The 27189-nt window shown below is 41.1% G+C and overlaps 1 protein-coding gene and 1 long non-coding RNA gene across 5 annotated transcripts in view; one reads left to right on the top strand and one right to left on the bottom strand.

The window, feature by feature from the left end:
* ABCC4 (ATP binding cassette subfamily C member 4 (PEL blood group)) overlaps positions 1-27189 on the bottom strand; it is a 205346-nt gene that overhangs the window by 168171 nt on the left and 9986 nt on the right. For 2 of the 4 annotated variants that reach the window (XM_061630101.1, XM_061630098.1), the window contains exons 2-6: positions 18875-18985; positions 16097-16217; positions 14887-15105; positions 2840-2929; positions 1541-1704 (exon numbers count right to left, since the gene is read on the bottom strand). In XM_061630101.1, coding sequence (XP_061486085.1) covers positions 1541-1704; positions 2840-2929; positions 14887-15105; positions 16097-16217; positions 18875-18985 — 705 coding nt within the window. Of the gene's footprint in view, positions 1-1540; positions 1705-2839; positions 2930-14886; positions 15106-15644; positions 15727-16096; positions 16218-18874; positions 18986-25598; positions 25644-27189 lie in introns of those variants that run through there. The other 2 variants (XM_061630099.1, XM_061630100.1) reach the window with 2 other exon arrangements.
* LOC133386252 (uncharacterized) overlaps positions 16017-27189 on the top strand; it is a 35355-nt gene continuing 24182 nt past the window's right edge. Inside the window, exon 1 of the long non-coding RNA XR_009763096.1 lies at positions 16017-16122. This is a non-coding gene — a long non-coding RNA (uncharacterized LOC133386252). The remainder of the gene's footprint in view (positions 16123-27189) is intronic.

Below are 27189 nucleotides of genomic sequence, written 5' to 3'. Positions count from 1 at the left end.
TGTAATGTGTTTCTGTTCGGGTTTTTGGAGGGGTTCTTGAGTAATTATGTTTACTAATCAGAAAGAACAGTATGGTATAGTGGACAGAGCCCTAGATAAAAGAGGCCACTCTAGAAATCTCTCACTCCCTCATAACCTTTGCTGAATGACCTTCATTAAGTCATCACCATCTTTCAACCCAACCAGTTTCACAAGATTGTTGGGAGGATAGAATTGGAAATATAAGACATACACTAGCCTCAGCTGTTTGAGAAAAGGGTTGGGTAAAAAAAATATGTAATAAAATAAAATTTAAAACATTTGGCAGGAGGCTGGCTCAGCCAGAAAAGTCAAGTGGAAGGACCCCTTCACTCAATCCAAACCCCCCACAGCCTGGCCTAAGGGGGTGTGAATTGCTTTGCCCGTTTTTTTTTAAATTTGACAATACATTACGGGCTTATTTTTTAATTTTCTATATTATTATTATTATTATTATTATTATTAGCAGCAGCAGCAGCAGCAGCAGCAGCAGCAGCAGCAGCATCATTTATTACCCAAACTTCACCCAAAGGTCTCAGGGCGGGTTACAGCAAGTTTAAAACATAGCATTAATACACACTTATTAATAAAAACACAGCATATATATCTAAGAGCTTTACAGTAAGGAATTTCTACTTTTCAAAATCTCATCTAAATGTAGAACTTGAGAATTTAGTGATTTTTTTAAATTCAAAGCACACCTTTTAAAACAGGCATGTCAACAGAAAGAGTGTGGAACAGGTTCCTTATTCTGGATTGTCCAAGCAAACAGTTCAGAAAGAATGTCATAAGCATAAAAAAATGAATCTTACAAACAAGGAATTATGGTACTTTTTGTTATTTCCTCTCAGTTAACACACTCATATTTTTGAAACCGTCTACAAGTGTAACTATAACAAAATGCAAATTGAAGTAAAGATGAAGTTTGTACAGTAGGTACCTTTCAAGGAATCTCTTAAGCATTATTATTATCAGGGCCAGCACCAGGCATGACTGGTCCCTTGGGCACCAGCCTGCCCCAGGCCCACGACACCCACCCACACCTACCTCTTCTGCTGTGGTGAATGCTGGTTGCACTGTGTGCGCATGCCTACCATCAACCAAGATGGTGGCAGAGACATCAGCCCCTAAGGGGAAGCCTCGGCCACCATCTTGGTTGATGGAAGGCATGCATGCAGCACAGGCAGCATTGACCCCAATGGGAGAGGTAGATGGGGTGTGCAGGCAGGCGTGGTGGGCCTGCACTGTTGTAGGGGGTTGCCTGGGAGATCCCTCTCTGTGATTTGTGGCAGGGTCGGGAGCGAATGCTGCCATGGATTACAGAATAGGAGCACTACCCACCCACCCTAAAGAGGGGCCCTTCAGTGGCCCTTGGCCAGGGCCTGACCTGGCCGCCCTCTGGCGCCGGCCCTGATTATTATTATTATTATAAACCAAAGCATATACACAAACCACAAAGTTACAAAACACAACCCCCAACAAGGAATCTGAAACCAAATCACAAGACACCAGACTCTTTTACCTCAGAGATGAGAACAGCCTCCCAATGCAGGTTTGCAGAGGAAGCAGAATAATTAGAACTGCCATTCCTGCAAGGCATGATGAGCCAATCTCAAGCCAAAGAAGTACAGTTACTACTATTGCTTGAAGGGGTGCAGCCCAGAAGAAATGCAAAAAAATAGTCACCTACACAAATAGAAAATAAAACACATAAGAACTCAAAGCAGCAATTAGCATAAACTAAAGGTAGAAACACACTCACTGTTCTGTTGGTTCCAATGCGTCTCCACCTCTCTCTTCTGAAAACACATGATGCTAATCAAATCCTGCCCCTTTTTACTGTAAAACCTGGTGGGAGCAGCTTGAGTGTATTTTTTTTAATTCAGCTTCAAAGTGATTTCACAAACCAATCCCCTTCCTCATGTGGCTAATGGAAATGTTTTGCGCTGGCAACTAGTGTGTTCACAGGCTAAGAATATGACAGATCCAGATCACGTATTTTAGCAGTGATTGCAAATTACCTTCACACAATCATACTTGGGTACAGATATGTCTGTGGCTCATGGAGACAGTCCTACATGAACTAGAAATACACATGTAGGTGGGACTGCAGGTAACAAGGCCTCTTCTGGCTCACATGGGAATATCTGCAGGCTCACATAACACAAAGAATAACTACATGGAGGAAATCTTGCTAGCACTGTGTGAGAGTGTGAGTGTGAATTTTCCCACAAACAACTCTCTCCATCATCATCTTCAACAACTTCATTGTACTAGCCTCTGGCCTTGATAATTTACAGATAAAATTTCCATTATAGAAAGTTACAATAAAATCTACTGCACAGAATCTTTCCATTTTAGAAAAAAAATATATGGAATTTTTAATCAGAAGAGAATGCTATGTGAAAAAATTGAAAGTGAAAGGAGAAAAAGAAAGCAAGGCACTAGTGAAAGTAGAACACCTAAGAGTTACCTTTAACACACACACACAAAATATAACTGCTTTAAATTGTACCACCAAGCAGGTAGCACCTTCTCACTGTGAACAGTATTTCAAGAAAGACTCCACCATATATAAGAATCAGGTGTTACTTACCTCTATAGATGGGTATTCAATTGTATAATGATTCTGGGTGCGTTCGTATATCAGGTTAAATAATGATTAAACATGCAGACTACTCCTGCTTCATTCACCCTGCTAGAGTCTGGGAGCACTGAACCATAATCCTTACATTATCATTACATCTGAACCAGGGATCATAGCTCGTTTTGCTCCAAACAGACCACTGTCTGAGCTCAAGGCTACAATGATGGGCCTTACCTGATCAAATTTATTCACATCATTTGACAAAAGATTTACGATTTGGCCTGTTGTAGTCTTTGTCATGGCTGTATTACTCAAACGAAGCGCCTATGGAGAGAGAGAAAAAAAGTAGTCTAATTTTAATAGTTGCACTGTAGGATATTTAGTCACAGTATTTTCCATACTTGCTCCTGTATTCGCTTTTTGAAGCTACTATTTTTAAAAGGTTAATATTCCAGAAGATATTTGATGAAAACGTTTGAACTTTTAAGAATCAAGTATCTTCTTGTGTGACCATATAAAATGCCAAGACTATGCCAAAGGTTCACTTCTCGCAAGATTAATCATTTTTGGACCAAAAATCACGGTTCAGATTTGGGCACATGGTAATTGAGGACAAAGACAGCTGAGAGGAGAGACAATGCATCAGTTACACAGATGATCAAAACCAACGGGATCCCAACTGACCTTACTCAGCATGGTTGGGCAAAATTGTTTGAGAGGCTCAGCCTTCACTTTCAGCTCCTTTCTACTTAAGATGCTGGGTAAGTTCTCCCCAACACTGCGGTACCATAGTATGTGAATTTAAAATTTCACCACTGTAGCTATTTTCCCCATTCTAAACATCTGTTCACAGGTCTTATTTTATTTATTAATCAAATCACATTAATCAGTCATGGGGTCTGAACTGGCAGTGACTGACCAGGAATGAGACCTTGGGGCCATAGTGGATCATTCAATGAAGACATTGATCTAGTGTGTTGCAGCTCCCAAAAAGGTGAATTCCATATAAGGGATAATTAGGAAAGGAAATGGAAATAAAACTGCTGACATCAAATCTATGGTGTAACTGCATTTGGAATACTGTGTGCAGTTCTGGTTGCCTCACCTCAAAAAAAGATATTGTAGAGTTGGAAAAGGTTCAAAAAAGGGCAAGCAAAATGATCAAGGGAATGGAGCAACTCTCCTATGAGGAAATGTTAAAACATTTGGGGCATTTTAATTTTTAGTTTAGAGAACAGGTGAGCAAGAGCTGACATAACAGAGGTGTACAAAATTATGCATTGTGTAGAGAAAGTAGAGAAATGTTTTTCTCCTTCTCTCATAACACCAGGACTGAAGCTGAATATTGGAAGATTCAGGGCAAACAAAAGAAAGTACTTCTTCACATAGTGTATAGTTAAATTCTGGAATTCACTCCCACAAGAGGTTCTGATGGACACCAACTTGGATGGCTTTAAAGGAGATTTAGTCAAATTCAGGGAAGATAAAGCTATACATGGCTATGTTCTACCTCCACTGTTGCAGGCCTCTGAGTACCAGTTGCTGAGGAGCACAAGTGGAAAGAGCACTGCTGCACTTAGGTTCTGCGGTATATAATCAATATAGAAAGGAAAATTCCAATGTTTTACCCCAAGAATATTATACAATTTTTTAAAAAGTATAAACAACTTCTAGCTAATAAAAAGAGACAAGCAGTTCAAAATGGGTGGAAAGCTCTGATAGATTCCTCTATAAATAGTAATTTAAAACTTTTTTGGTCGCTAGTCACTGATGCTTTAAGTTCCTCAAGTTCAGTTTGTAGAGTTGTAATATCTCTGCTGGTATTTGGGAACATCACTTTTCTGAATTGTTTGCGGACATAAGAGAGCATCCATCGAACAGCCTACCCGCTGTAGATCTAAATGCGCTTCCACCTTGGCCTCCTGTCACACAATCTGAGATAAAGCCTCTGATTAGTCGTCTTAAGTCTGGTAAGGAGCTGGGAATTGATGCTATACCCCCCGAAATGTTGAAGGTTCATATAGATTGGTGGGCCCCCCTATTGGCAAATCTATTTACACAGATTAATAATTCTGGCAAATTTCCTTTGGCTTGGCTTGAGGCCATCGTGATACCAGTCTTTAAGAAACGGGACAGAGAAGACCCCTCAACTATAGACCTATTAGTTTATTGTCAGTAGTGGGAAAGCTGTATGCCAGCTATTTAAATACAAGATTGGTCTCCTGTTTAGAGGATGAAAACATTTTGGGCAGGGAATAGGCAGGCTTCAGAAAGGGCAGGTCTACAATTGACCACTGTATAGTGCTAAACCATCTAGCTGAGAAATATACAAGTTCTTTCGAAAATGGCCTGTTTGTTGCCTTTATAGATCTGAAATCTGCCTTTGACTCTATCCCGAGAAACAAATTATGGGTTAAGCTATCCCACTCTTTTATGGATAAGAGACTGCTTTATCTCATTAAATGTCTCTATCAGTGTACAACGCTCCGTGTAAGATGTGGAGTAGATGGAAGTCTGACAAAATCTATTCCTGCCACCAAAGGGGTTCAGCAGGGCTATACATACTAGCCCCCATGTTATTCAATCTTTATTTAAATGATTTGAGCAGTTGTTTAGCTGCAGATTTTCATCCACCTAAAGTGGCTAAGACCACATGCCCATTACTGTTACATGCTGATGATGCCGTTCTCATGTCTTTGTCAAAAATAGGCCTTAAACGCCTACTTTGTGCTTGTATGACCTATTGCAAAGATAACCTACTTACCATCAATTTTTGTAAAACAAAAATTATGGTCTTCTTGCGGCATACATCAGTGAAAAAGTGGATAGTGGACAGTGTATAAACCAAGTCAAGCAGTTCAGATATTTGGGTGTTATGTTTTATTCCACACTGTCTTGGGCTACCCATATACGGTCTGCTGTCCAGACAGCACAGAACACCACTAAGGCCATTCTTCGGTTTTTTTACATTAAGGGAGGCCAATATATATCCGCTGCTATCCAGGTATTTAAGTCTCAATTGCTGTATGGAGTTCCAATCTGGGTTCAAGGTTTTCATTCAAATGTGGAAAATGTCCTTTCAAATTTTTTAAGATCTATTTTCGGAATGCCAAGGCATGTTTCTGCTGCAGCCCTCCGACTTGAGGCCGGCCTCACATCGATTGAATGTACTGCTTGGTCCCTAGCCTTTAGATGTTGGCTTAAAGTGGTTTATGCTGGCCCTTCCCTAGGTTACTTAAACCTTCTTTAGAAGGATGCTTTTATTAGCTCATGGTCTAAAACCTTTCTTAGCAGTTTATTGTCAGACCATAGGTCATCACAACATCACAAAAACACAAATTCACAACAATGTATAAAACAGTAAAACCAGGTAATAAAATTAATTAAATACATTTATCAATTCAAAATATCTACATATATTAATGTTCTTTAGGTTCCAATTGGAGTAAATGTTTTGCTCTCAGGTTCTGGGCGGCCAAGGCAAAATGGGCTACCCAGTAAGTCACCCAATAGTTAGTATCAGCTAGAAGGAAATAAACTATCTGGTCTATAGTGTGGTATTCATGATAATTAATTAGAGTATTAAGAAACTTGGTTCTTGGATGGTCGTAAAGGGGGCAATCCAGGAGATAGTGGGGAAGGTCTTCTACCTTTGCAGAGTGACATAAACACCGTCGCTGGTCCATAGAAAGCTGCAAGTAGCGACCGGAAAGATAGGCAGTTGGCATAGTTTGGAATCTTAAGGCTGTAAAGGTGAAGCGTAAATGAGTTGGTAGCGGAATTGACAAATAGTGCGCCCTAATATGATCTAGTTTATACAGCCTGAACCAGGAAGAAAACTTAGAGTTTATTATTGTCAGTCTATCCATCCACTCACTATGATATTTTATCTGAGCTTGTATTTTTACTTTAGTCAATATTAAGGGCGAATCTTGTGGGATATGATAAAGTGAGTGGATGGCTTGTAGTTTTGAAATCCAGTTACAGTCCATGCTAATCATTTTTGAACAAGCTTTCGCCAAGATCTTAGAAGGCGAGTTTATTGAGATAGTCCAATAAATTAACAATAATTGATGAATCCGAGCACTAAGCGGCAATAAACCCACTTCAGCTTGTAACAAGGCCGCCGGTGTGGAACCAGGGAGATTCAAAAGTAGTCTAATAAATTTATTTTGTATACCTTCCAGTATAGGGGAGTAGGGTACCGACCACCCCCAGATCGCCGCCCCGTAGGTGATCTGGGGGAGGACCTTATTCTGGAATACTTTCAAGGCGGCGGCTACTAAGTGGCCACCCTCAGTCCTATAGAAACGAAGAATGTTACCAACAGATCTTGCGGCTTTAAGTTTTACTGCGGCAACTTGTTCTTTCCATGATAAGGTATCTTGAAAAAGAATACCAAGATATTTGAAAGAACGGCATTGATTTATAGGGAGATTCCCTATGGACCATTTATGTTCAGAGTATCTTTTCCCAAAGACCATGATTTTAGTTTTCTGGTGATTTACCTGTAAAGATTCTTTTTTACAGTATGCCTCTAAATTTGCCAATAACCTTCTTAAACCAACAGGGGTCAGGGAGAGAAGAGTGATGTCACTGGGGTATAATAACATGGAGAGTTTTCTAGCTCCTATTGAAGGGGGAAAAAATTTTGGTCCTGCTAGGTCGTTGACTATATCGTTTAAGTATAGATTAAACAAGGCTGGGGCTAAAAGACAGCCTTGTTTTACCCCTTTGTTAGTCAATATGGGGACAGTTAGATTATTACCCACCCTGATTCTGAGACTATTATTAGAATACAGCTCTCTAATCAGAAATAGGAGGCGTCTGTCGATATTAGTACAGGCCAATTTGGCCCACAGACAATCTCTATCAATAGAGTCGAAAGCGGCCGCCAGGTCGACAAAGGCGGCATAGAGATGTTTTGTGGGTCCCTTGATTGATTTCTTAGCCAAGAAGAGCAGTGTAGCACAGTGGTCTATGGTGGACTGTCCTTTTCGGAAGCCTGCCTGTTCAGGATGGATAACCATATTGGCCAGTTCCCATTCTTCAAGCTTAAGTAAGAGAAATCTACTGTACAATTTAGCTCCCACATCTAAGAGACTAATAGGACGATAATTATTAGGGTCTTTTTTTTTCTCCTTTTTTAAAGATAGGGATGACAATACTTTTTTTCCAGCCCTCAGGCATAATGCCCGTGGCGTTGATAAAGGTAAATAAGTTTGCCAAGATAGGAGCCCACCAATCTGGAAAGTTGTAGAACAGGTCCGGCGGAATCATGTCCTCCCCTGGTGCTTTACCTCTTTTCAATAGAGAGATAAGAGTCTTAATATGGGCTGTTGTAACTGGCGGCCAATTAGTTAGATTATCCAGGAGAGGGCATAGGGACGAGATACTGGGAGCAGCCGTTGTGGTGTAAAGTTTTGTAAAGTGATCAATCCACACAGAGGGGGTTATTTGACCGGAGTCATAATAACAAAATGCATTCGAACGATTTGATACCATATACCAGAACTGCCGTTCGTTGCCCTCCAAAAGGGCCTGATTAAGTAGCTGCCATTGTGTGCAGGCATGTCTATACTTTTTTTGTCTCAAAAGAGCCCTGTATTTGGAGCAGAGATAAACAAGTTGGTCATAGTCGAAAGAAGAGGAATCAGTTCTTTTCCTTGCATAGTTAACTAATTGGCATTTAGCCACTTTACAATCAGAATCAAACCACTTCCTGGTTTTCGGGAAAATAGATTTTTGGGGGCCTGTATGGCTCACCAGAGGTTTGAGAAGGGAAATAATATTCTGATAAGAGAGGAGAGCGTCCATCTTGCCCAGCTCCCCCATCATGGGGGAAGGGGTGGTAAGACTCTCCAGTAGTTTTGTTATATCAGCTTGAAGGGTCGAGGACCATCGTAATCTGCAGTCAGCTACTTGGGTCTCCTCGGGAGGTGGCAAAGTCGGGGGGGAGCCTGAGGGAGGCAGATGAAATGCTATCATGGTGGGGAAATAGTCACTGTCTATTCTGTCCAATACTTTAAACTTGGAAACTTCCGTAAAAAGTGTGCTGGACACCAAGGTGAAATCTATCACACTGGCCCCTATGTGAGAGCAGAAGGTAAAGGTTCCATTAGATTGGTCTAATCTTGAACCATGGAGGCATTCTAGACCATGAGTCTGTATCAGTTCACCGAGTCTCAGGCCTTGTTTGTTCACTACCACTACTAAAACCTTTCTTGCTAAACTGCATCTGTTAGGTTTCTTTATGGATTTTCTTTCCACACAAGAGTTCAAGACAGTAAAATTGGTTATAGAAAAACAGATTAAAGATATTGATTTCCAATACTCTATGTCAAATGCTTGTAAAACCTGTTCACCTTTGTATTTTGATCTGAGCTTTGAATTCCCTAAACACGCTACATATTTGGATAATTTGACCATCCCAATATAGCGACATGCTTTTTCCAGAGCCAGATTTAATTGTCTCCCGTCAGCAATACTAGAAGGACGTTATCAAGGTGTGCCTTATGAAAATTGGTTGTCTTCCTGTAGAGATGCAGATGTTGAATCCTTGGCTCATCTCTTTTTTGCTTGCAATTTTTGTAAGGAAGAACATACTACATTCCTTGGTCCTGTTATGGAAATTTTTCCTGGTAGGTCTTTGGACCGGTACTTGAAACATCTTTTGGCTGATACCGACAAGGTGACCACAGAGCTAGTAGCTAAGTTCCTTTTTTCAGTTCAAAGAATACGTAAGATGGTCCTCTTTTTCAAACTGTAATGTTCCATTTTAAAGTCATATTTATATTTTATTGTATATTTTAAATGTTTATTATAGACGGTTTTCTTTTATCTGATGATTTGCCTTATTGGGCACGTGACAGCACAATAAATTGAATTGAATTGCTTAGGTTCTGCTTGCAGGCTTCCCATGGGCATGTGTTTGGCCACTGTGAAAACAGAGTGCTGGACTAGATGGGCCATTGGTCTGATTCAGCAGGACTCTTCTTATGTTCTTATATACTGTTTAATGCCAAAATAGGTTTCTAAGTGGTTTACAAGTATAAAAACCAATCACACGGGTATTAAAATATAAACATGCATAACTAAATATATATATAAAACAATCCCACTGAAACAGGAGATTCAGGACAAGAGGTCAAGGGACAGGTGTGTCTTCAAAACATGCATGGCTGATGGGTTCCTGCATGTTGCATAGGAGAAGAACATACTTTCTGAGGGTTTCTACTGTTATGAAAATGCTTCTTTAGAATTTGTTTTGGAGAAAGTGAAGGACTAGGAGTCAGGCCAACTTCTCTTCCTGCATCTCTCACATGACAACGCTGGCAACATTTTAAGAATAGAGTTTCTTATTGTGCATATCTATGCTGTAGTGTGCATTGTCTGGAGTACAACAAGCACAGCTGGACCTTCTGCTGTAGAACACCTTGTACTCAATAGATCTTGACTTCCAGGCCAACCATGGGAGCCAATTTGTGTAAACAGTTCCCTCTGTCAAGATCCTGGTCTTTTGAGGTTTTAAAACAAAATGCCATCCAACAGTGATGTACTGCAGAAATCAGTACTGTATAATTTCTACAACATATCCCACTGACATACCTTTCCCAAACAATTTAAAAGTGAGGCCATGTGATTCACAAGAACACACTTATATCTTTCAAATGGATCTGATCTCATCATTATCCAAAAACTATTTTTTAGAACTCAAACCGATTCTCACCTCAAAATACAGCATAACAACATCCTTGCTTGAATGTTATTTTCAACCACAGTCAAGCTTAACCATAGTTTAATGGTGAACAAGCAACATACTGGTGCACGGGGAGAAAACTGCAGCCACCTCACTCCTCCCCCATTCCTGCCGTGCTACCAGAAGCTAAGCCATGGTTGTCTTAGCATTATGTTTGTCTCCTTCAAGGAAACCACAAGTGGCAATCAAGACCAACCTTGGTTATAGCTTGTGCTTTGCTTGTCTGTCTCCAAATAAGGAGCACAGGGTCACACATAACAGTAATCCAAGCCATGGTTTAGCTCCCTGCAGCACAGCAGAAGCAGAGGAGGAGCTAAGTGGCTGCAATTTTCTCTCTGTATACCAGCACACTGTGCATTCACCTTTAAACCATAGTTAAGCTTAATTGTGGTTTAAAGTGACACGTGAACTAGGCCAGAATGTGATGCTTCTTTCACAGAAATATTGTTACCTATAACATTTAATATCACAACAACATTGTTAAAATTGAGTAGGAAACATGTATTTCAATATATAGTGACTTCTTTTGACTAAGCCTATAAGAACACCACATAGAATAGATATTTCATTTAATATATACTGTGTTATTGGATGATCCTAGCAAGTTCTCTGCGTACCTGAGCCATGAAAATCATTTTTGTCTGATCTTGTGTCAGTCAGAAAGTATCTCTAGAGCCTCCAAAATATAAAACATACACAACACAATACTGTTCAAGTATATCAGATTATAATGAGTTTGCTATTTTGCAAATAGGAGTATCACTGTAGGTGCCTTAAGGCAATATCTGGTAAGGGTGCTGGACTTGACAAAGAAGTGTTAATATCCCAGGATATTCAGGGGATGTGTTTCTATAGGACCCAATTGTTTAACAATCTTCCTTGCAGCTGGGTGGGGGGCAGATCTCCAATCCCTCAAAATGAAACAAAGACAGACTGTAGTTTTTAAGTGGGCATACAGAGCGAGAGAATCGAGTTTGGGTTCTGTAAGGCAACTGTATTCCTGAGGGCTGACTCTGCGGACATCGGATATCTGCCCAAGTGTTCAAACTGAGCCTCAACCTATGTTCAACCTATATATTTGTAAATAAATTCAAATACAGTAAGACTCCAGTGACTTCCTTCCAAATGAAATCAATCCTGGGTAAGCACTGCACCCTAGAACTTCTCACAATTTGGAGAAGTAGGGTGAGCACAAATTAGTGCAGGGGTGGGGAACCTTTTCTGGCCGGTGGGCCAGATCTTAATCTCCCTGACCATGGGCAGGCCAAATTTGACTTCAGGTGATGCTGGCTTTGAAGTCTTGATTGTCCTTTGTAAACATCCCCACACTGCTCTTTAAACCTTCCACTGAATGGAAACTGCTTTGTCATCCTTGAGCAAGGTGCACTCCCATCGCCCATCAGCTGATGGAATTACACTTTGCTCCAGCAAAGGAACATTTCACTTTAAACTCCCAATTGTTGCTCTGAATCCCCACCCTTACTCACCACACCCCTAATGTCATATACAATGTCAGGTGTAGAGTGGGTGGGCGTGGCTTCCCAAAAATGGCCTCATGGGCCAAATAGGACCGCCTGGTGGGTCAAGTCTGGCCCATGAGCTGGAAGCTCCCCACCCCTGTGTTAATGGCTACTATGAAATGCTGGTGAACAAGCTTTTAGATTTTTTTAAAATTGTTTTGAGAATACCCTGTGCAAGTTCATCAAAAGACAGAAACTTGAGTCTATAATTGCTCTCTCTAATACCAAATTTGGATGATCCAGTGCCAATCAGTTTGGTAACAAAACTGAGCCACCCAAAAATAAGGGGCAGATTCCTACATACTTGGAGGACTCCCCAGATACAAAGCATATTACTTTGTGAATTTAAAAACGCATACACAAAGATGTATGCTTAGGGCATTTCATGGCTTACAGAATGTTGAGAGATAAATGGAAAAAAATAATTGCATCACAAAAAATAAAGAGATAAAGACACAATACAAACAAATTTTCCTTTCCAACTCCCCCCCCCAAAACCTGGCTTTTACTCTGCACAAGCAGCATTTTAAGTAAAGTCTATTTTATGAAATCCCATAATAGTCTTGAGTTATGTTATCTGGACCAGCAAATTAATACCTCAGAGATACGTCGATGTACAAGAAAGCAGAACTTCTAAGGGATTATTTCCCAGGTATCAGAAGGAAGACTATGTCAATGTATGAAAAACAAATGAAGCTTTACCAAGATGACTAGAGACATCGACGGCATACACTGCACTCTCGGGGCTCTACCCAGGGGGCTGCAAAGCAAACGTCTCACACACACCTATCAGGGCATGGAAACCTATGTTGCTAGCTGCACCCGAGGCTTAGAAGAGTCATTAAAAGCTGGGAGAAAGCGCAGCAGTTCCATGAGGAGAGCATTCCATGGGAGCAGCACCTGCCACAACAACCATGCAGAGCCCATGGAAAGAGTTATGTCTTGCTCTACCTCAGGTCTCATAAAAAGGACCAAAGTCCTGAAGCCCCTTTCAAAAACAGTTAATAAAACAACTAGAGATGGGCAGTGACTCTATCCCAATCCATGCCAGGCTCTCACATTTTCCTTCATAAGCATGTTCCCTCCCATTTCCACATTAAGCTTTAAAGAAATACAATCTTAAACCCACAGGAACATACATATTAAAAGCTGTATTTTATCACAAAATAAGAGATTGAAAAATTACAAATACGTTGTACACATTTCTAAACTTATTTTATCCTAAAATATGCATTCTGGGACTTTTTTGAGCACAGAACTGTATTACAAAAGTCTGACATGAGAACTCCACTGATTAATTGCATTGCAACCTGCACATTCAACCAAGGAGGTGCAGATCAGGTCAGCTTGCTTAGGAATTCACAGAAATTGAATTAATCAATCCCAACTACCCTTCCTTTAACAAAAAGGGATGCTATTTTAATCCAGTCCTAGTTCTTTAGCAATACCTGTGGCTCATGGGAGAGTATTAACATGAATTAACCCTTCCCACATGATGTGCTCGAACAGAAAGGGCGATTAATTGAAGTACTTTCTGATGTTAAAAAAAGAGGAACTTTATCTCAGGCAATATGTGCTTGTGTCACAAGCATGTATGGAATCTTCAGATTATTCAGGGTTCCAGACAGCACATACCACCTTTCTGTTTGAGACATGCTCACTCTTAGGCCCAAATTGTACATTATGAGCGATCCAGCCACAAGTCAGTAGCTCCCATGCTGCATGTATGATGTGAATTAGGCCTGTGTGAAAACCTAATGCAGGAAAAGAAGCCCAAAATTCTGCATGATCACCACCACCACGCATACACTTTCCAGACGTTTTTTAAAGTTTTAAAATTTAGTAGCTTTCCCAGCAATCCACAAAGCAGCTTAGACAAAGTCACAAAACCAAAGTACCGTTACAGACTATTAACTTTCCAATAAAACAACAGATATCATAAAATAAGAGATGGTTCCTTTAAGAAAAAGTTTACTTCCAGTTCACATGCCACTCAGAAGCCTGGCTTTAATTTTTTTTAAAAAAAATAAACCACAAACAGCCAACAGAGGAGATCTAGCCAATCTCTTTCAATAGGGAATTCCATACGCAAGGGGTTACCATACAGACACAGTAAGAAATAAAAACAACAACTTTGCCTCTGCCCTTAGAACCCAGAAAGCTACATAGGCATACCCTGCTTAATGTCGCCTCACTTAATGTTGCCTCGCTATAACGTACACGCTCCATACGCCACCATACCCCGCTTAACGTACGTGCGCGTTGCAATTACGGACACTTAATGGCATGACGCCACTGCCATCTAGTGGCGATTGCAGTGCAGTACATGCATAGATAATTGCTTCACTTTAAGTACATTTTCACTTTACATACACGCTCCGGTCCCATTGCGTATGTTAAAGCGGGGTATGCCTGTATTGAAGTTTATGGTATGCTGGCTCTAGGCCACATTGCACCACACACTATTGCAAAAGGTGAGCAACCTATGGTCCTCAGCCTAACATGATGTGGCCCTCTGCAAGCAATCAGTTCAGGCAAGAGCAATCTGTCCTTCGTGCCTCGCCCCATGGGTTGTTGCCAGCAGAAATTAAAAAAAGGAGGCCCCAACCACTTCTGGCCCTGCCTATGGCTGGCTTCAGCCCCACCCACCACCAGCATGTGGTGCTGGAAGGTCCAGAGCTTGGGAAAGTTAATTTTTTTTGAACTACAACTCCCATCAGCCCCAGCCAGCACCATGCTGGCTGGGGCTGATGGGAGTTGTAGTTCAAAAAAGTAACTTTTCCAAGCTCTGGGAAGCTCCAGTGCAGAACAAGACAAATAAGATACATTCTAATCCTAATCAAAATCTGTTCATGAAAAACATATTTGATCTCCCTGTTCCTAATGATATCCATTTCAGGCATTTGCTTTTAAAAGACAGTTACTTTAGCACATACAACAAAAGACAAGACCCACATATTTAAGTGTCCTGTTTATTCAGATAAAGAAAATATATTACCTACCTTGCAATAAATCATATGGCACATGGCCACTCTCAGCTTCATGCCAGCACGTTGTACGTGATAAAAATACAAGTGATGAGTGATGCCCAAAATCAAAGTACACACAGACAAAGCGGCTGCAGAGGCATAGGCATATTTCAAAGCATCATGAGACCCAGTGTTTTCAAAATAAGCAATAATCATTCCCAGAAACATAGGCTGAATTACGACGAGTGCTTCCTAAAGAGAAAGAAAAAAAAAGGGGGGGAGGTTTTTTTTAATAAAAAAGGAGAATCATAAAAGTGAAATATTTCTCTAGAAGAGACTTATGTCTCATTTTAACTTGCTTCAAAAGTAGAATCATCTTAGCTAGTAAACATCAAACCATCTTATCCAATGTTTCATTAGAATGATGCTTCTGTGATGTATTGACATCCTACATATTAAGGCTAGATATTATGGGTCGTATTATCACTTTCTCTGCCACTTACGTACATCTAAGTTTAATTATGTACTGCAGTGGTATAGTTAGAGGCTTACCTAGAAAGTTCATTTGAACCTGGCACTTTCCGATTCACAATTCAGTCTTTTTGTCACTCTGATGCTACACTAGCTCTCTCTCAAAATAATCTGCCTATGAGCCAGGTGTCCACACCCCACCAAAAATTACAAGGCAAATATATTCTGCTAAATTAAATCAGTTGCCTTTCTGGAGACTATAGGCTATAAAAGGAACATATGAGACATCAGAACTGAATCTTTTAGCAGCTTCCTCCTACCTGGGAACCATCTAGCAGCGAAAAGACATCAGTGCACTGGAAGCACACTATGCCTGCTGCTGCTTTTGAAGTCTCTTGTCGGGGAGCTTTCTAGAGAAAATGCAACCAGACTGAGGACCCAAGCTGAAGTCAGCTAAGCCAATCTAAGCTCTCTACCTGTATTCTAGCTTTGCCAGAAGGCAGAGAGGGAGATACAAAAACAGCTTTAATCAATGCTGCCAAACCAAAAATACACAGTCAAGTACTACTGGTGGCCCCAGCCTTTCTGCTGTCTTTTGTATTTACAGAGAGAGCTGCAACAGTTTCAACATTCTGGAAGGTGAGCTAGTAGAGGGAAGGATGAGATTTCAGCAAACAGAGGCTGCAGGGACAGCAAGCGAGGAAAAAGAACACGGTTCTCCCCGAATTCTTGCTTGCAATTATCTTATAGCACATCTCTTTCAGTCTGTTACCTCAATCACTGTGAAAACTCCCAAAAGTAAGTAAGATTTCCAGTAACAAAGTATAACTGCTTTTGTTAAATGTGGTGTCCTTGCTTCTTTTTTTGCCTTTTGCACCTCTCTGTCCCAGTACCTAGAAGATAAAACACGAGTGAAGGATGCTGAAGGCCAGGAAGGGGGGTGGGATAGAGAAAGAGAGGAAAAAACAAATAGCAGTTCGCAGAATGATTGCTTTGATGTGTCAACTGTACAGAAATACAAGACAAAAAATGATATTTTCCTGGAAAGGAGAGGCCTTCTCTTCAGTTTATGAGAGTAATAAAGAATCATTTGTTTGCTCTTCGTTCAAGAACAAGCTGACTATATAAGTAGCACAGGTCGGAATAAGCCAACACTACAAAGTCAAACTGTTTCTCTCCTGTCCTGCAGCTAAAACAGACATTTTCAACCTAATCGGATGTTCTTGGGGTCTAAGCCAAGAGTTATCCAAGCATTCCAATGCGCTACACTTGGCTCAGGCCTCAAGAACAAAAAAGGAAGACATTATGAGACCCAAAGACAGAAGAGCAAATGGAGGCAACAAAATGGTGCTACCAGACTGGCATACCTTCAACCTACACTAAGACCTAGTTTTCAGCCAAGTGGTAAGCCTGTGTCTGGGTTACATCACTTTAGCAGATGGGGGCTCCCATGACTGAAGGCTCTTCATTACAACAGACAGACAGATCCTGTGTACAGGAAACTAGCATGGCCTATGACAAGAATGAAAGGAGGGAGCCCCATCTCAGCCAACACGTTTTGGGAAACTATTAAAACACGAGCACTCTGCCAGCTAGGCAGGCTCTGATCACTACATAGCTTGATGGGATACAGTAGAAAAATCCTATTTATTTATTTATTGCTCATCAGCTGCATTTCTGCCAATTGGTGCTCAAAACAACAGTGATTAAAATTAGATTGGCTATATACTGCAAGATAAGCCCAGTAGGATCTCCCTATGGAATGGTATAGGCATACAAGTACTTATGAAGTATTTCAACTCAGATTTTTCAGACCATGGGTGCCGGCTTGCATGAATAGCAGCTACAGCCATAACACCATCTCAGTACCATGGTGTCATGCTCTATGATCCTTAGCGAGACGGGAGTTAGACTGTCAACAACCATATATGTTTTAAGAGGAAAAATGTTTACTTTCTGTAATGAGGGAACAGAACTGCCGCCAAAGTAGAGTTGAATAGAATCCAGGTTCAGAATGAACGATGGTGGAGCATTCTATAAGTAGGGTAATGGATAAAAAAAAATGCTACCACTATCATGGCAGATTAAAGGAAGCATTATTTGTGAAAAGCTATGGTGAAAATATTTTCCCAAGAAACTGAGATAAAAACAATAAAATTAAGCATATTTTTAAAATGTGTGTGTGGTGGTGATCTTTTAACATGCTTTTTTAAAAATGATGTGAAAATGGAAATGGACTGCCTTCAAGTCAATCCCAATTTATGGCTACCCTATGAATAGGGTGTTCATGGTAAGTGGTATTCAGAGGGGGTTTACCATTGCCTCCCTCTGAGGCTAGTCAGGCCCAGCTGGCTAGGGCCTGCTCAGATTGCCACAGATGCACAAGCCAGCCCCTGCCTTGTCCGCAACTGCCAGCTGGGGGGCAACTGGGCTCCTTGGGACTATGCAGCTTGCCCACAGCTGCACAGGTGGCAGGGCACATAACCCTTGAGTCACTCACTGTGGGGGTGATCTTTAGCTGGCCCTTGACACCCAGGAGACACAAGCGGGGATTTGAACTCACAGACTCTGGACTCCCAGCCAGGCTCTCCTCCACACTGTGCTAGAGTATTAATATTTCCATAAGACATAAAAACTTCAAAAGAGAAAAAAGTAATCAGGCGATAAACCTCGCTGGTCACAATCCAATAACAAATTTATGTGAGTTTAAAGCTACTGATTTAAATCATCTTAAGCAAGTTTAACTCTGTGTTGGATTGTTGCTCCTGCCTATATAGCTAAATAAGGCTACACAGCCCTCTTACATTTGCAGATATGAAGACCGCTCTCAATTCACATATAATGCTAATGTTTGTTCTTGGTTTACAGCTCCTAGTTTGCCTGAAGCAAGGCAAACCACAAGCCTGGCTTCAGATGACATTGCAAGCTGAACTATGGCTTAGCCCCAGGCAGCATGGCAGCAGGAATACTGGGGGAGAAGCACAACAGCCACACTCTTCTCTCTGAGAGCCCACATGCTCACACCTTCACACTAACTAAGCCATGATTTGGCTTAGCATTACATGCAAACCAGGTCACTGGCAGAAATATCAAAATGGTTATGATACTCTCCCAACCCAGTTGTGGTTGTTATGTGCCTTCAAGTAGATTACGACTTATGGCGACCCTATGAATCAGTGACCTCCAAGAGCATCTGTCATGAACCACCCTGTTCAGATCTTGTTCAACCACCCTGTTCAGATCTTCCCAACCCAAGGAAAGCTGAAAAATCAATTTAAATATAATCCAAGGCATTCTGATACCTGGATATTTAATATCCCTGCCTCATCTCAAAAATTGGAACATAAAGTCTGTCTCACAACAAGAACTCCAATATATAGCACACCAAAGCACAGATAGGGCAAAAAGTTGGCACTATAGGATTTCTCCTCTCATACATTTCAACAGTCTTTAGACTGGCAAAGGGACAGATTTGTGACAGCACAGAATGCAAGCTGTATAAAAATAAAAAGGTCCAACCACTAACACTGGTATTTCGTGATCTACTTACCACTGCAACTTCTCCCCAAGCACCTTAGAGGAATCTTCAGTGAGTACTTTATACATATCATCTTCTTCTAGTTTCCGTTTATGACCAGTAACGAATAAAGGATTCAACCACCTGTTTAAATAATAAATTTTTTTTAATCTCTCTCTCTCTCTCTCTCTCTCTCTCTGTGACACACACATTGCACCTCTGTTACAAGGATGAAGGCTGACATGATCAACAAAGTAGAAATACAATATACAAAGCATTATAGACATGCATATCCTACTGCACACACAGTATTTGTATGTTTCCAACTATGAAAACAAGTACAAAACTCCCATCAGAATTCTAAATAAGGAGAAAGAAGTTAGCAGAGATGAACCTTACAAGTCATATTCAAGTGGGGCGAAATTTAATGTGAAATCTCTCCACAACTACCTGAAATGTTGGTAGGAAGATGAAACCATGAAAAGTTTGACAAATCTATTACTAGCAATAAGGGCAAGTTATTAATATAAATATATTAATTCTAGTAACACCTTTAAGTAACTTTTTTTAAAAAAACATGATCCAAACAGCTGTAACTTTAAAAGTCACTGGCAGCACCAGAGTCTCCACATATATGAACCTCCCAATTCTTTTACAATCTATTCGGTTAAAATCTTGTGGGGCCTGATAAGGCCTTCTCTGTTACTGCATGATAGATCTGGAATGAGTTCACCAGCCTTGTGTTCATCAGGTCACCTAGGATGAGCTGAGGAATAGAAAATAACTTTTTTGTTTTCTCAGACATTTTAAAATTATATTTGATGTGTTATTGCTTTTTTGCATTATTAATATTTTAGCAACTGCTGTTGTTTCTGTGTACAGTTTTGCTATGCACTACCTCAGGGTATGATTTTTAGCTGTTAAGTATACATGACCTTGAGTACCTGTTGGTGGAAAAGTGATCAACCCATTTTAATGGAGGAATTGAACCATTTAAATTCCATACAAGTCTGAGTTCTAGAATCTAGAGCTTCTGCTACACTGACAAGACCATCCAAAATGATAGACAACAGTTAAGTCAACCAGAGCAAACTGAAATTCAACCACAAAATAATACCAGCTAACACTTTTAAGAACACTTACTTTCAAAAGAAAATATTTCATCTTATATTGAGGGGCTATTTCATTACCTGGGCCACCTTTTTCACTCAGTGGGGCTGCCCATTCCTGCCTCAACAGAAGCCCTAATGTAGCAATTATTCTCCAACATTCTGAAAGGTATACTGGAGACAAGAGAGCCTACCAAGGTAGAGGTGCACAATTTATCAGGAGAGACACGGCATCACCCTTGGGAACAGACAACACCTATGAGACAAGGTAGTGGGTGATCAGTACCTGAATGGAAGACTACCTGGGAACCCAATGTATGCCTCTTTGGGGTTTCATGATGGAGGAAAGGGAGGATATAAATGTACTGAATAAATAAATCCACTTGGGAAGCTGGCCCATAGCATCACACTGGAAAGTAAGGTGAAGGATTCTGCCACTCCCTTGTTTCCTTATCAGATGCAGAAGTGTGGTAAAAATCTCCTCCCAGTCGGCAAGATAGCACCAATGTCTAGTGTAGCTAACCCAAGAAGCTCCATGAACACAATTTCCACTTGTCATTTATTAAATGTATATCCTGCTCTTACTCCCAAAAGAGCCCAGGGCGGCAAACAACAAGTGATAAAACAATAAGAACATCTTAAAATCAATTCCAATACAGATGCAAACTGGGATAAAGGTCTCTACTTAAAAGGCTTGTTGGAAGGGGAAGGTCTTTAGCAAGTGCCAAAAAGATAGCACCTGTCTAATATTTAAGGGGAGAGAATACCAAAGGATAAATGACTGCCTGTATTCACCTTCTGATTTAGCTGCTGAATCTCAAAAGGAGAAATTTTTTCATTTTTCATTCCAGCAGCTCCTAACCATCATTCGCAATTAAGACTTTAAGCAAAAACAAAAAAAACCAAGAGCTGCAATGCCACAATAAGTCAACAAACAGGATTCTGATGGCTAGCTTTTCTAGGCACCTTCACTCTGGTTCTCTTTACTGTAGTGACCCTGAGGGCAAGACAAAGGGGGTGGGTTATTGCTCATGCTGCAGAAACAGTTTTTCGTTCTGTGAGAAGCTAAAGCCCTTCTGACTCAGTGCCCTTTGGACTTTCAATTACCTTGCAAGTTATTAACTGCCACTGAAGTCTTTGTTAGCTTATTAATTAGTAGTGCTTTAATGCTTTCCTACTCAAGCTGGAGAAGAATGAGATTTTAAGCGCTTGGGTCCTCAATGCAGTCAGCCTTTCCACTAGGCTGTTGCCTCAGGCGGCACTTTCCGACCTGCAGCAACAGGGATTTCTTTTCCTCAAGACGGGCTCATATGCTTATGCCAGTTTTTTTGAAAAACAGAAACCCATGAAGGACACAGAGCCCGCACTTCCACAGAAATGACGTCCCAACTTTTTCAGTGTGGCTCTTTCTTCTAAACATACTCTACCTTCAGAGACTTCCCCCAACCAAGTACCAAATATCTGTCTGCTCATCATGTAGAGATCTTTGTACATAGTTCTGTGAGCTTATCACAAAAATGAAATGGAAGGAGGCAGGTGGATACTTAGATTGGAGGAGGCTTTTGCAGAGCCCTGTGATGTTCCTGTATTAATGTAAATATGGTAAGTGCTGTTTGTATAGAAGATACATGGTAAGTGGAATGAAAGAGGAGGGGGGAGTAGATGAGCAGTAGAATGCTGGATGATTGGCTGAGCGTTTGAATGGCTGAGAGTATAAATGGAAGAATGACAGTTGAATCTGAGAGGTGTTTGGGAGGTGTTTGGGAGGTGTTTTGTGGGTTGTTTTGGTGGTGTTTGGAGGTGGGTGTTAGGTGGTGGATGTCAGGAGAGTGTGGAGAAAGAGGGAGTGGGAGTTCTAGTTAATGATAAGTCAAGTATCACAGGAATAGATGAAACCATATGCTTAAGTACCATTAGAAAAGTAATCTTGTTATTACTGTTATTTAATAAATACTATTTTGGTTTACCGAAGGCCTGATCCTTGGCTGGGGTTTCACAGACCAGAAGGGAGGGTAAGGTAATTACCAAGGCTGAAGGGCAACAGTAACAAATGGTGGCAGCGGTGAAGAGAATAACAATACCAGTATTCAGAGCAACCCTGAGTTATATGAGTTATCTACATTGATACAAGGGGGTTGGGAACAGCATAAGCACGGAGACACAAAAGTAACCAGACAGAGAGAGGCTCAGACAAAGTCTCTGGGAACATTGGTTATAGGACGTGACTGGTGGTGCTGCCTAGCAGAGGGATCTAGTGAGATCTGTGCTAGAGCAGAGAGAGAAACCATAAAAAAGGACAGTCTGGACTGGTGGAGTCCCTGGTGGTGCCTAGTGAAAGGCAGTAGCCACAAGCAGGTAGGAACCTGACAGGGAGAGCCAGGGAAGGGCGTCACAAGCCCCACTCACATAGAGATAGAGATGTGAAGGCCCTGGAAGGGGAGACATTGGAAAAATGGGGGGGGGTCAGCAGAGGACTTGGGAAAGACTGAAAAATCTTGTATTTTTTTTCTTTTGGAACGAACAAATTGTTTAAGTCAAGGTTTTACTCAGTTAAAAAGATTTTTGCATAAGCCAATCTCCAGCATCAGAGAATGATAGTTCCTTTGCATGTTGTAGACACAGATATATTTCAGCACCTAGAGGGAGTTGCCATCTTCATAAGAGAAGCATATCAGGCCTTCGTTATCTGAAGACTTTTGATCCCGTTAGAAGATACTAACTAGAAGTAAGCATCCAGCTTCTGCTCTCTAGTGACCTGGCCCCTCCCTTGTGGCTAACTTTTCGCCTCTTCCCTCAAACAACTGTTACACAGACACTGCTACAAAACCAGCCAGCACAATCCTATGTGTGTCTATTCAGAAGTAAGTCCTATTGTGTTCAGTAGGGCAACTCTCAATTAATTGTGTACACTAGGATAAGAGTCTAAGGCATTTATGCTTTTGAGGCTACAATCTGAGGTGCACTTATGATGAAGTTGTTGTTTGTTGTTATGTGCCTTGAAGTCGATTACGACTTATGGCGACCCTATGAATCAGCGACCTCCAGTAGCTCTTGTTTGGCCTTCCTCTTTTTCTACTCCCTGCTGTTTTTCCCAGCATTATTGTCTTTTCTAGTGAATCAGGTCTTCTCATTATGTGTCCAAAATATGATAACCTCAGTTTCATCATTTTAGCTTCTAGTGATAGTTCTGGATTAATTTGTTCTAACACCCAATTATATGTCTTTTTTGCGGTCCATGGGATCCGCAAAGCTCTCCTCCAACACCACATTTCAAATTTCTCTTATCTGCTTTTTTCACTGTTAAACTTTCACATCCATACACAGAGATCGGGAATACCATGGTCTGAATGATCCTGACTTTAGTGTTCAGTGATACATCTTTGCATTTGAGGACCATTTCTAGTTCTCTCATAGCTGCCCTCCCCAGTCCCAGCCTTCCTCTAATTTCTTGACTATTGTTTCCATTTTGGTTAATGACTGTGCCAAGGTATTGATAATCCTTGACAAGTTCAATGTCCCCACTGTCAACTTTAAAGCTACATAAATCTTCTGTTGTCATTACATTAGTCTTCTTGACATTCAGCTGTAGTCCTGCTTTTGTGCTTTCCTCTTTAACTTTCATCAGCATTTGTTTCATATCATTACTGGTTTCTGCTAAGAGTATGATATCATCTGCATATCTTAAATTATTTATATTTCTCCCTCCAGTTTTCACACCTCCTTCATCTTGATCCAATCCTGCTTTCCGTATCATATGTTCTGCATATAGATTAAACAAATAGGGTGATTAAATACACCCCTGTCTCACACCCTTTCCGATGGGGAACCAATCGGTTTCTCCATATTCTGTTCTTACAGTAGCCTCTTGTGCAGAGTATAGGTTGCGCATCAGGACAATCAGATGCTGTGGCACCCCCATTTCTTTTAAAGCATTCCATAGTTCTTCATGATTCATGCAGTCAAAGGCTGTGCTGTAATCTATAAAGCACAGGGTGATTTTCTTCTGAAATTCCTTGGTCCATTCCATTATCCAACATGTGTTTGCAATATGATCTCTGGTGCCTCTTCCCTTTCTAAATCCAGCTTGTGCAAGCATTATTTCAGAGAAAATATGCAAAGTATTGCCCTGTAAATTTTGTAGATATGCCAAACAGTACTATTTTATACGCTACACAGCTATGTTATAAATTAGGCCTGGATAACTTATCATCACACACCTCTGCGGTCCTAGTTTAATCACCTGACATCACAATGACATCAGGTGATCTGTTTTTGCCCATACATTTTGACATCAAACTGCACAAGCAAAAGAAGTATGTGTAGTGCTTCCCAAGCGTTGACAATCCTCCAAAGCCCCTTTTGTCCAAGCCCTGCCTTTACCTGCCCCACACCTGACAACACTGTTGGCTCGCTCCCCAAATCACTCATACTTTCCCCTTGCAAGTCTCTTAGAAAAAGAAGCAGGTTGACCAGGGGGCTCACCCTACAGATTAAAAGCCATGGCCAATGGCTAGAATTGGTGGAACAGCAGCAATATCTGGAGGGCCACATGTTCCCCACCCCTGGTGTACACAATGCACTGTCCAAAGAGGCAACCCGAGGCAACCCACCCACACCCACCCCTTCACATTAGGAGCAGCTGCAGATATTGCCGCAGGAAGCCCTAAGAAAGATCGCCTTCTGTATGTGCTGCCTTAGTTAAGGAATTTAGAGAATATCTTGACAATTGCCTAAAGACTACAGGAAAGATCTAGTAAAATGACAGTAATTTAACCACACCTGCAATATTGCCAGAATGAGACCAACCATGGATTGAAAACATGTCCCCCCATTGTACAAATGAGAACTAAGCTCTCTGAGAGAAATCCAAATCAAAAACATAAAAAGCCAAATGCATCCACCAAACTTTCAACAAGTTAGATTGAGCAGCTCCCATCATCCCTAGCCATTGGACATGCTGGCTGGGGCTGATGGGAGCTGCAGTTCAGCAACATCTGGAAGGCCAAAGGTTCTCACACCTCGGCTACAGCATAATAGGAAAACAATGGTGAAGAATTAAAGCACCACTGGATTTGCTGGGACTTCCAAGGAAGCAATATGTTTAGGATCAGTCTGTAAGTCCAGCAACATATTTAAAAATAGTAAGGAGTTTCGAGACCATGACTGCAAACCTTGTGATCTACCAAGTCAAATACAGCCCACCAATGATATAAGGCAAGGCAGTCTTCTAGGAGTTGTTTTGTACTGCCTGCCAGCGCCTGAACGAGTGTGTGGGTGAGTAGATTCAAGGGCTGCCAAATATTTGGCAGCCAGGCCATATTCATCTTGTTAGGACACAAGTTGTACCAAGCTATGCTAAACAATACAACAGGACACATAAATATAGCAGGAATTTCCCCATTCCTTATCTCTTAACAAACTTCTCGTAACTAAATGACTCAAAGCAAACTTTCCAAAATAAAGTTATGGCCACTACCCTAATCACCAATGAATCTCGACAACCTTTCCAAATAAACCCTTTCAGGGTTCTTTTTTTTTCCTGTCAAGAAAAGCCTACAAAATAGAAATGGGTCATATTACACAATTCTGAAAGATCTACATTGGCTACCTATTTGCTTCCAAGATCAATTTATGGTGTTGGTGCTTACCTTTACAGGCTTACGACCATTTTGTCTGAAGGATCACCTCTTTCCCATACCTGCTTGCTCATGCCTTAAGCTCCTCTGGGGAAGCTCTGCTCTTTAGTAGAAGGGACATTGTGCTTCCACAAAGGAAACGGCCTTTCCGGCAGGAGGTTAAGTCTGGTGCTGACTTAGCAAGCTGTTCTGCACCAAGTGAAGCCATTCCTATTTAACCCAGGCATTTTACACTGTAGATGATTCTTGGAGTTTTGCTTTATTCTGCTTTATTTGCCTTTTGTCTCTTTTTTATGTGTATTTGTCCATTTTAAATTGAATTTATTCTAAGTTCTGTGTATTCATTTTATTCACACTTTTCGTACACCACCCTAGAATCTTTTGAACAAGGGTAGTTAAAAAATATATCATATCATCTAAATTAAATTTATAAAGCACATGGGATTTGACTCCTGCATATCTAACATGTTGGATAACGGAAATACAAAATTAAGCTGCACAGTCATGAGGGGTATTAAGGTTGCCTAGAGGTTCATTCAGCCTTGAAAACTATTTTTCAGCCACTGTATCTCCCTAGAGATAGAACAAACAATTCAAAGGAGAAAAAAATGTGGAAACATAAGGCTGTTTCAATATTTAACTGGCTATTGGAACTTCTGCCTGTAATCATGGTGACTTTTACAATAACATCCATTTCCAGGCAAGTAAGCAAATGTCTGGTGTACAACACAAAATATCAAAGGACTAGCTAACATGAAATATTCTTACTTCCCTCCCACTTAGTACTGGTTAACACTGGGTTTCACTTTAACATGGATGGCCAGCTTCTCTATTCCAGATGGCAACTGTATTCTCTAGTAGAGAGACAGGGAAACTGGCCCTCCAGATGTTGCTGGACTCCTCTATCCATGATCACTTAGAATGGGGTGGCATCACCCATGTCTCTCCTTACTAAGACTCCTCCTAAACACCTGTTATGGACACAACAAAAACCCATCAACAGAACCTACCTGAACCAATTATCCCAGTAGGCCTCTGAGAGAATTGGGAACAGTCAGACCCACTCTGAGAGGAAGGCAATGGTAAACCACCTCTTACCATGAAAACCCTATGAATATATATATATAAAAATTCATAGGGTCACCATAAGTTGTAATCGACTTGAAGGCATATAACAAAAACAACAGATCCACTCAGTAACTTTCATACAGGGCACATCTACTTCCCCTCTGCCTCACATCCAAGGAGGGCCAGCCTTCTGCCAATTACAGACTCTCACTGTGAAGGCATCTGGTGACTTTCTTCTATCATTCAGTTCACTGCACAGGCTCTCACCTGCAAAGGAACAATCACCTTACGCCCTCCCCACACCAATCTTTTCTAGATTGGTTTTTTTTTAAAGGGGGGAAGCACCCCCACTCTTGGGACTTCCTAAGGGGCTCCCCAAGGGATGATCCCCTTTGGTGTCACCCAAGGGCAGCAGGGCTTTTATGCCCCCTGACCCAGCCAGGAGCTGATGCAAGAGGCTGCAAGACTGACTGCAGCCTCTCTCTGGAGTCAAGCCAGGCAGGTGGTCCCAGTCCTAGTTGCACTTTCCAGGGAC

This window comes from Rhineura floridana, chromosome 5, assembly GCF_030035675.1.
Source record: "Rhineura floridana isolate rRhiFlo1 chromosome 5, rRhiFlo1.hap2, whole genome shotgun sequence".
Classification (NCBI taxonomy): domain Eukaryota; kingdom Metazoa; phylum Chordata; class Lepidosauria; order Squamata; family Rhineuridae; genus Rhineura; species Rhineura floridana.
The sequence above is the reverse complement of the archived record's forward strand: the minus strand, read 5'-3'. Positions and strand labels throughout refer to the sequence as shown.